The 11243-nt window shown below is 34.7% G+C and overlaps 1 protein-coding gene across 1 annotated transcript; it reads left to right on the plus strand.

Moving 5' to 3' along the window:
* Positions 1-634: 634 nt before the first annotated feature.
* On the plus strand, positions 635-9607 carry LOC129270013 (aquaporin-8-like). Its single transcript, XM_054907444.2, has 5 exons — positions 635-1255; positions 5689-5815; positions 6357-6607; positions 7165-7299; positions 8441-9607. The coding sequence occupies exons 1-5, from the start codon at positions 1017-1019 to the stop codon at positions 8484-8486; spliced, it is 798 nt and encodes a 265-aa protein (XP_054763419.1). The 5' UTR covers positions 635-1016; the 3' UTR covers positions 8487-9607.
* The last annotated feature ends 1636 nt before the right edge of the window (positions 9608-11243 follow it).

Below are 11243 nucleotides of genomic sequence, written 5' to 3' on the forward strand. Positions count from 1 at the left end.
AAAAATGGTTGTTCAACAAACTTGCTTAAATAACGTGCTTTTTTACCTGTTTACAGTTACTGATGACTTTAGTAGAATAAATGGGTTTTCTTATAGACTACTTTGGGGATTCCGGGGGTCAGTGTAAAAATCAACCAATATTTATCGGTTAGAAACACTCGCTCTGTGCATACCAGTATAATGCTTTGTGAAACTTTAAAATGTATGTTTTTATTAATGATGACCTCAGTGCTATATGTGTTTCAATGTTTAAATCAACCTATGATTGTTCGTGCTCGAACTTCACCTTTTAATATTACTATAAAGTGATTGGAAATAAGAATGCGAATACGATTACCATTTAAAGCGACTGGAGACTGAAAAAAGACATGTGTTGATTTAACGGTTTGAAATAGTCATGTAAAACCAACATCCAAAATGGCTTTATAGGGAGAGGTGAAGCTCATTTACATTGATCTGATCATCTCAACACTCATATACCAAACATTCCCCCAAACATCATCTTGGGTTAATCATTAATAATATGCATACTTTGCTTTTGCAACTATTCAAACAAATGCCGTTAGAACGAGCCAATAGCGTGGCGTCTTCCTCATCAATAATTACGGCCCTGTAGCACGAAGCTTAACAATCCATTGTACCATTGATTTTACCATTGATAGCACATAAAAATGAACACAACCTGTTTTGGAAACCAACTCTACTATCAATCTTTAAGTTTTATGTTAAAGGGCCCCGAACTATTCTTCGAGTGATATATTTGCGTGTGCGTCCGTGAAAAATACTAAGGTGTAGCCCGTTTATGAAAAAACCACTTGCTCATAAGGTTCTTTTACCGCCATTTTTTATCTTCACGCTTGTTTTTTCTTCTTCAATCTTTGGCAGTTATACCTGAGGAAAGCCATTCATCTGCTATCCAGTATACTGGCACCATTTAGTCACTGTAAGGCTGCTATTCTAATTCCCCATTTGGAACATACTTTGGGATAAATTCTAGACTGAGTAGCAATACAAAAATGGCACGCAGGAGAGATAGAGATGACAAAATTTCGATCGATGCCAGCGACATCGTCGAACTGTCGAAAGCGACGTCGATCTTCGAGAAGTTCATCCAGTCGACATTTGCTGAGTTCGCTGGAACCATGATCTACACCTTCCTTGCTTGTATGGCAGTAACTACGATGGATGTAACGCTGATTGCATTCGCAGAAGGACTTGGAATCGCCTTCCTCTGCTCAGCATTCTTGAATGTCAGGTGAGTTGGGTTTATTTTTTAGCTATATATAGTTTGAAGTCTTGGTTGTAAGTCTGAAATTTTTATTAACTTTGAAATTATTTGGTTTGGCATTCATCACAAATAACATAAAAATACATATTATATTGTAAAATTGTGCCATTTAAAACGATTTTTTAAATTCCTGTAGTGTAATATAGGTTGCATGCAAGATGTGCAACATAATGTGGTACTTAAATGGCGTTTCTATTACACTAAAAATGACGACTCTTTCTGATACATTGTGTTGACCCATTCGACTGTCAAATATAAATATGCTTCCGGTAAATAATATTATATGTTTATCAAAATAGTGACCTATGTCGTGAAATTCACTAAACTTATTTGAAAATTATACAGTGCCCCCCTCAAAAAACACGAATTTATCATAACTTTATCACAATAAAACAACGATAAATGGTGCATATTTTGTAAAACTTGTATTCCTTACTTTCAATTTATGCAAATGGCTTCCCACAGGCTTAGTAAATGTTAATAACGGTTACCAACAAGCAATAGCGGGCAGCATCTGAATTTTGAATTTTCAAAGAGAAAATCACATTTATCATTTTGTTTTTGTTCCCCTATAAATTAGATCTCAAACAACAAAAATGATCCAAGAATAACAAAGCACTTTTAATTGTGTTTTAATGATGTTGATGATTTGTATGTGTATTTTCATGATATTGTGAAATAAACAAAATACTGCACGACTGCCATTTAGAAATTTTCTATTTCAACTCCGTTTTGTCGATTTGACTACATGTATAGCCATTTAACTAGCGTTAACTTTATATACGTCCAATGCTACTATACATTCATCAATTCCAAACGAATTCTTTAGTTTATGTCTTATCATTTTGTTATTTTCTCAACTCCATTCAATTTACCCCTTTCCTTATCCTTATTGATTTTTTTTTAATTAATCGTTTAATTTGTAGTCAGTATTAGTTCAGGTACATATGATACATATTGTATATAGGTTATATGACAGAATGTTGCAGTGTGTACCTGGCGAAAATATATATATACTGTATATGTCCAATCTGAAAATGAGTAGCCGAATACCGAATGTACAGTCGATGCAGGGAAGTGTTATAACACTTCCCTGGTCGATGTACTGAAATAGAAAAGCCAACTTAGAATATTTTAGAGGAGATTGGTGAATAAAGTATTTCTGCTTGGCCCTAGCCGCCGCCGCCCTATATATAGCCTTACATATTTAACACTTACCAAAATAACTTGCTAAATAACTTTTTACTGAATTCTATTTGGTAAAAAGCTTAGTAATGAGTAGGCCTAAAATGGCACATGAAATTAATGTTTTCACCATCAATAACTCTCGGAGCATAATAGGGTATAAGTCTTTTATTTATTAGCCAACAACGTATACATGCAGGATTAAGTTACACTTTTGACATGTTTGATTTAATGGGATTCTGAAAGAAAAGTGATACATGTAATGCTATGCTAATAAGCGTGTAGGGTATAATCTACGGATGGTGTTATTCTAAGACGGTTATACGTCAATATGTTTAAAGAATACAATTTTATGTTGATCTTTCGAAAAAGTATTCTGAATAAAATTCCAAACTGAAACTAACAAAGTTTCGGTTTCCAATATAACTGTAGAATTGGTGTTTGTTTTTATGTTTCTATCATAATTCTTAGTCGATAACTCCTTCTTTCCAATCTCGGAGATAATACTCGATGAGTCCAAAACTTTCGATTTTTTTCGATGTAATGAACCCCAAATGTCTTTCAAAGTGATGCATGACCTAAGTTGTAAAATACATGTAATTGATTAAATGATTAATTTCAAATGTCCTCCAAATCATTCGCATATTATAGTGACATTATTTTGGGTGTAACCTCGATTAGCATCTCGCTATTATGTTAGCTCCAATTACCAAATGTTTATGTTCATTTGTGATGTACTATTTCATGTAATGGGATTTGGTAATAAAATTCAATTCATTAAGGAAACCCTACTGAAATATTTATATCATTAACAAAATATACTGGGTTATAATCACGTGACGCAGATTGATGATGACTCAACAGGCAAATACGCAGTTCGCTTAGTTTATGGTAAATCAAAATGTTTACTTAATCTGAAGGCTTGGTCTGCAGCATTTTAATAAGCTAATAACAAAATTCTACGATCCTCCAAAATGCTAACAAAATATAGGTTACTGGTTGATCCACATGGTTCCAAAGTAATAAATTGTCTTTAAACTTGCAAAAAACATATTATGTTAATTTCAAGAACTCCAAAACAATAGCTGATCATTATACAGAAGAAATAAAGATAAGTGGGATTTCTATCGGACAAAAAAATAATGTGAGATTTTTAGTTGTCATTTTAGATGAGTTTTTAAGATGGAATGACCATGTATCTAAAATATTGACGTCTGTATCAATATGTATAGGTATAATGTTTAAAGTTTTATAGGTGTTTTTTCTGTATGTGATATATATGTATATATTCTTGTTTGTGATTTGATGATTATGTTTGTTTTTAATTGAATATGGAAATAAATGAAATGAAATACTATTTACCTCCCCAAACATTACTCTCAATTTATAATTCTATTTTACTTCCACATGTCACTTATTGCAATATTGTATGGGGCTTATTCAAATAAAAAAAATCACCATATCCTTTTACTTCAAAAGAAAGCTATTCGTTTGTATGCCAAAGCAGGTTATTATGAAAATACTGGTCCCCTCTTTAACCGTTTCAAGACTTTAAAAAATTGATGATATACATAAATTTCAAATTGCTTTGTTTATGTTTAGGTTTCACTGGCGTCAATTACCAATAACATTTGATCATATGTTCCTTTTGAATTCATTTATTCACAATTATCCTACGAGAACCTCAACAAATTTACATTTATCAAACCCGCTAACCGCCTTAGCCCAATTGTCAATAAGACATACTGGTCCAGATACCTGGAAAGATATACCTTTAACAATACGTTGTGCACCTACATTGAACAAATTTAAGGTTGAGTTTAAGCATTCCATTATTAGCACTTATTTGAGTTAAGATATTGTTCTATCATCAGTTTCATCATATTGCATAATGTATTTTTTGTATTATTTTATACGACGTATCTATGTTAAACATAGTAATATTAATCGATACACGGCTGGTGTGTTATTATCATTTGATTTATTCTTGACATGCTTGATGTGTTTTCCTTTTGGCCCTGCTTTTATTGTTAAATATGACTTATATTTATTTTATTCAGGGCCGTAGTCTTTCTTGAGGGGCGTCCTTTTTCAAGCCTTTGTGCTTATGACTGTCCCCTCCCATGCATTGATTGTTTATTGTTATTTTACCGTGAAATATTGTCAATATATTTTCTGTTGTATGATTTATCTTTTGCATGGAAATAAAGAATCAATCAATCAATCAATCTAACTGCACAATTAGGGGTGCTTCACCGTGCTTGCTCCAAGTAGCGTAATGAGCACAAAAAAAATTGGTTTAGGGGCCAATGGGCCAAACGGGGTGTAGGGAGCAACATTTTTTAATGTCGTAAGCGAAGCGAGCGAGCAAACTTTTTGACATTTTTATACGAAAAGATAATTTTGTAATAGGTTTTGAAAATATATATAGAAAATGAAATATTATTTTACTTTTTTTCCTTTCCTTTCGTTTTGTTTCCTTTTCTACATTTTTTTGGGGGGAGTGGAACTTTTTCGAGGGGCACCGGGCCCTGTAAGCTATACGCCAGTAGGTGCTCCGCAAGTAATAGCAAATTTAGACATTTTAAAAATGAAAATGATAGATGATAGTATTCAAAGTGGTAATGGTAATATATGGCGACGTCCATTAAAGAAATATATTGTTTTTAACATAGTTCTGATAGCTCTATAGGGTTTCTCCTCTGTTGTCCCGTTGATTGAAATTATTGTTTTACTTGTTCTACAGGTATTTCCTTTATAGCATAGTTATTTTTTTCATTTGCCATTTTCATTTCATTTTTATTCGTCATGTAATATCGTAGGAAAAGACGATTTATATAGTCATGATAGAGGCAATGGAGCGATTATGCAAGTGCAAAGTACATTAAATTCTCGAATGATTTTTCTTGTTTTTACGATGATATTGTGTATACCTCATATTCACACGATAATAGCCCCCCCCCCCCCCTCCCTCCCGTTCACAAACACGATATTTGATTTCCTTCTGTTAAATGTAACTGTTACCAGGAAGAGAAGGATTTCTTTTATAAATTTCCGTGAAAAGTTGATCAATTAATATGCATCGCAATAAATAACAGCTTCTCTTTTTATATTTTCCTTTCTCCTTTTCTGTCTTTTCTCCTTTCTCTGTTCATTTCCTTTCTCCCTTCCCCTTTCCCTTCCCAATTTGTCTTTTCCCCCTTTCTTATGAACAGTGGAGGCCTCTTCAATCCAGGATTAACATTTGCCATGGCATTGGCTGGAGGAGTCAACGCACTCGCCGCCATCTTATATTTCATTGTCCAGATACTCGGAGCTCTAATTGGGGCTTCTTTTGTCAAGGTAATATCTTTGGAGTCTGCTTGTGTCGGGGAAATCACATCGAGTCCGAATATTAAAAAAATAAATAAGAATAAAAGAAAGAATAGATTGATATTTTGTTACATGAAACAATTGTGAGGTTCCCTATTGTTAATATGAGATGGTGATGATGGAGATGACTGTGATGATGGCGATGGCGGAGATGACGATGATGAGGATGATGAGGATGATGAGAATGATGATGAAGATGACAAAGATGACGATGATGAGGATGATGAGAATGATGATGAAGATGACGAAGATGACGATGATGACGATGATGATGATGATTATGACGTGATGGTGATAATGATGGTGGTGATGATGATGATGGTGGTGGTGGTTATGATGATGACGATGATGTTGATTGTGGTGGTGCTGATCACCATAGGGTCCATAGATAGGAACTCCCCTTCCCCCTCCCTCTCTCTCTCTCCCTCTCTCTCTCTTTCTCAATCTCTTCCTATTATATCGTTCAACCCCTTTATGCCTTTACAACTTCTCTCTATTTCTATCACACCAGGCCGTAGTCCTCAATGACTCCTACTACGACATCAAGGGAGGCTGCAACCAGTACCGTGGACTGGTGCCTTACGACAAGTATGACGCTAACCGACAGATAGACATGACACAGGGAACCGCCGTGGTCATTGAGGCCATCCTCAGTACCATGATCTATCTCGTTTACCTCATGTCTAATCTTGACACGAAAGCCCGCCAGGTCACCGGCCCTCTCGCCTACGGATTCGCGGTCCTCGTCAGTATCATTTGCGCGTAAGAGTCAATCTTTGAAATTATTACAACCGCGAGATAATATTGAGTTACCTCGATTTATGCTATTCATTTTATCGATTTTCAATCCCAAATACAATATTTATAAAATTACTTGTAACAATCGAAAAGAAAGAAACAACAACAGCATCATCTTCCTGTTTGACTTGAAAATAATGGTTTATCCCGTCACTTAAGAAAGGAGACTTGGAGGCCACTGCTGGGCCCCCAAAACTTTCTCGGCCAAGAAAAGAAAGGGAAGGAGAAATGAAAAGGAAAAAAGCAAAAGGGATTTTTTTTTTTCGAAATCTGTCATAAGTTTAGATTTTCACATTAAAAAAAAAAATTCTCGCTCGCGACTGTTTGGAACTTTTACCCCATGATCTGCCTCTCATTTTTTTTCTCTCTTTCCGTATCTTTAAGCTAATTGTGATATATGTGTAAGCAATGGTTAATGTGGTATAGATGATATTTCCATCTTACTTTACAATGCATTCAACTTAATCTAAACTAACCCCTCCTCTCCTCCCCATCTCTCACTCTTGGTTATTAAAATACAGGTATCATTGCACTGGAGCATCTTTCAACCCAGCCCGTAGCTTTGGACCCGCGGTCATATCAGGCTTCTGGGCAGAACACTACATCTACTGGGCTGGTCCAGCCATTGGTGGTCTCTTGGCAGGTCTCTTGTACAGGTATGTCCGTATGCAGCGAGTAGGGGGCGAGGGCACTGGCGTACCTAGGATTTTCCAGAAGGGGGGCAAATTTTTTGGAGGATATTTCGTCAGGGGGGGCAGGGATACGTCCCCTGCATGAGTTGTGACTCGTCAGGGGGCAGTCTGCCCCCCCCCCCCTTAGGTACGCTAGTGGGCGAAGGGCAGTCAGTGCCCCCCCCCCCCCTCAGAAATTTTCAAAACTTACATTTTTACTGAAAAGTTTCACAAATTCACCAAAGGTGTGCACGAAATACTTAACTTCCACTTTTTAGAAATTGCGTCTTGCCCCCCACCCCCACTAATAAAAATATAACTTTCAATTCATTTCCTATATTTCCACAATAACAGCAAAGTAATTAGAGTTTATACAAATCAAAATCAATATTTGAAAAATACAATTCATATTACTTAGCAATATAACATAACAATACATTCAAACTAGTAGTTTGATAATTATATTGGAAATTCAAAACTGCATTACGGAGGAAGGAAAAGCATAGAATTAGAATCAGGTCCCTTATAGCATTAAATTAATGGTATAATTGTTGTTATCTTGCCTCTAAGAGAAATATCTACCTCTTTATGATATCTAAAGAGATTTGGTTTTCAAAGAGTTATGATTACTCTTGAAACGTGAAATTCATCTCTCCACTTCTTATGGTTCAACGAGATTAAGCCACATCATACTATTCGATTCTTCGTAATAGCTTTATATTCTTCTGTTCTTCTGTTAATTTAATTTCAATATAGTTTTATATCTGGTTTTATTTTAATATTGACAATGATTGATTTCCCCCTACTAGGGTAGCCTGCTCGACAAGCCATCTGGCTTTTTGTGGCTTTCCCGTAATTCCTGTTATAACTACAATATGTTAACATTATTCGTATATGCCATGTATACCAAATTATTGTTTAATCTTTGCTTTCCTGTTGTGTAAAAATATATGTATTTTTTGTAATGTTATTTTTATATGGAATTTGAAATAAATGAACTGAACTGAACTTTATATGACAGTGCGGGACAATTTTTTTTTTATGTTAAGATGTGACGATAAGTTAACAAAATAATAATGTACAATATTGATCTAATTTTCTATCCCTCATCTTTCCTCTTTTTTAGGTTGATTCTCGGAGATAGGAAGAAGCGTTTCATCCTCAAACATTAAGTCAAGACAACTACCATATAGGTCAACATGTTCTCATTCTGGACTACATAAACATGGAAGAGGGTCATCACAAACTTAACATCTTGTTGCCTAACCATAAATAACAAAAGTTTACCTGGTTAATGAAAAATAACTTCTATCCGGATATATCACAAAAATAGAAAATACACTCTAAACTAGATTATATGGGGATGAAGCTACTTACTCTATACTGTTAAAACAAAGTCGCACGTGAAACTATTGATATTTTCATACTTAAGAGAAAGACATTCAAGATATTTACATCGAGAAAATATCAGAAGTCTATACAACCCACTGTAAATTTTAGATATGTTGAATACAAATATTACATCTGGTAAAGAGAAATATTGTATCATTTCTGCACAATTTATCAAATAGCAACTCACACCATAAACAAATTTTTAGTGTACATAGTAGTGAAGTACTTTAAAAGCAAAATTACATAAGCAGATAAGTCAGCATTTAGTATAATCTTTCTGGCACATTCTTTAAAATATTGCTTTGACCTGTTCAATTAAGGTGAGTAGTTGTATATTTTTAAGTGCTTTACTACTTTGTAATCTTCTTTTCTGTATATATTGCCAGTCTTAGCTTTTTTTTCTCTTTTTTTTAATCACTACTTCAGTTTTAAGAGTTAATCGTTTGATAAAGCGTTGTTATTGCACTCTTGTAGTTTAGACTTATTTAATTATTTAGCAAGGTTAATAGTAAGCTTGTACAAAACAGATCATGACACAATTATCAAATAAACTCAAGTAGAAATTGTAATAAAACATAGTTTGTCGTTCATGTTTAATTGTGCCCCTTTCCATTGCTATCAGTCATGTCATTTTAGATTAAAATGTGTAAACAAAATAAAATGCAAGCCATACATTGTTGTAGGAATACATAAAATAAGACCAAGTACGAGTTAAGGTGGGTTAAACAAAAAAAACAATATTTTGAATATCAGTTAAGTGCAATTAATTCACAATATGTTCGTAATTGCGCAAAACATGATTTGAATTGATTGATAATCAAATTACGAATAAAGTCACCTTTGTATAAAAAAAATAATCTGATTTATACTGGTAATAAACTTGCCACCTAGTTTATAAACATTATCTGTGTTCACTTCATTTATTTCTGGAAATATAGCTGTTCCTCGACCATTCTTATTACTTATTCTAGAACAAGAAGCCTAAAGGTCTTTATTTCATTAATACTGCAAGCGAATCTTAAGTTCACCAACAAAATTGTATTTTTATTGTATTTTTTATGTCGATGCTGTTGCTGTTGATTACATCAACTTTTATTTTTCTTGTTATCTGCGTTATTATACCTTTCATGTTCAAGTTGTATACTTTTGTATTTCAAAAAAATTATTTTTGAAAAAATTCAAAAGGATACACACAATCATGCTTTAAGTCGCTTATACTTTTTCGTAAGGATAGGTATAACTTTCTTTTTGCACGTACTCTCTTCTTTCGGTCTATATCTCCTCTGGGGGAGTACGATTTGTCTTAACATGGCGATGAGATTACGTTTCCCTAATCTGCTTGTTGGCAGTTCAATCCTATCATCTTTCTTGAACCATTTGACCGATGGCGCACTCGTGAACGACACTTTCTTCCGTGGTCGTCTCTTGACGAGCTCGTCTTGCACTGACGACAACTGTCTGACGGTTTTATGTCTTAGTGATATTGGAATTGATAAGCCGACATCGCCAGGTGTATTTGGTAAATCTAAAGAAAACGGCAAGGTCAACATCTGTATCGGATCGATGTTGGAATTGTTATTCATACTATCTAGTCGAACATTACATGTCTGATAGAACGACTGGATGACTTCGCTTGCGTGGTCGACAAGATGGGTGCGATATTCATCAAGCCGAATTCGATCAAACTTGTTTCGATGCCTCGATACTCCCTCGTCGCAGTCTTCCACGACCTCGTCCACCATGTCAACATCAGGCGAAGATAACACACTCTTTGGAATACCGACACCATTGTCTCGGTCGCCCTGGTGATCAGCGCCCTTATCAATTCCATTCTGCAAAGAATTGTCATCGGTGGTACTTCGGAGTGAAAGCTTCTGAAAGCGCGTTGTCAGATTTCCTGGTAGAGTGGAATTTGAACTGCTAACCGGATCATAAACGCCATTGCCATGATTTAAACTTGCTGAGAGTAACGATGTAAAGGACGCCATCTCTTGTTCACGGCAAAGTTCCTTTTCGCTTTCGGTTGTTTGGCTATTGCCTGTCAATGCCTGCGATGCATTCATGTCTTCAGAAGATGTGTTTTTCTTTTTCGTTCCCGAATCAATATCCGTTTCTGGAAATAATGATTAACATATATATCTTATCATTCCATTAAATGAACTGTATGATGTTATTGAGTGGTGTATTTTTTTTTACTAAATTTGCTCTGAAGAAAAGTACGCTTTATAAATCTTATGTTATACTATATCAATATTATTTGAAAACCAGTACCGGACTAATAAACATGATAAAGTTAAAGCTTTTAAAACAAACAAAAAATCGATAGGTTATTATTATTTCTAATGTGAGAATTTAACTTACATTATCTGCCAACTGGTTTTATTTGTTCCTCTCTTTTGTCACATTTCTCATCCCTTTTAAAAACTCGATTACAAGAACAAGTGGTTTAGACATTGCATCTTGTCAACGCTCTTCTCGGTTGGCATTCAGCTATAGCTAGCGTCCTCGATATCGTGTGTTGTTAAGCGCCTAGCTAC

The sequence above is a fragment of the Lytechinus pictus genome, chromosome 10, assembly GCF_037042905.1.
Source record: "Lytechinus pictus isolate F3 Inbred chromosome 10, Lp3.0, whole genome shotgun sequence".
NCBI classification, from domain to species: Eukaryota; Metazoa; Echinodermata; class Echinoidea; order Temnopleuroida; family Toxopneustidae; genus Lytechinus; species Lytechinus pictus.

Bases quoted from the DNA above. Each gene is read 5' to 3' on its own strand.
- LOC129270013 (XM_054907444.2), top strand. From the start codon at position 1,017: ATGGCACGCAGGAGAGATAGAGATGACAAAATTTCGATCGATGCCAGC. The intron at 1,256-5,688 runs GTGAGTTGGGTT...TCTTATGAACAG, and splicing joins TCAGCATTCTTGAATGTCAG to TGGAGGCCTCTTCAATCCAG. The intron at 5,816-6,356 runs GTAATATCTTTG...CTATCACACCAG, and splicing joins TTGGGGCTTCTTTTGTCAAG to GCCGTAGTCCTCAATGACTC.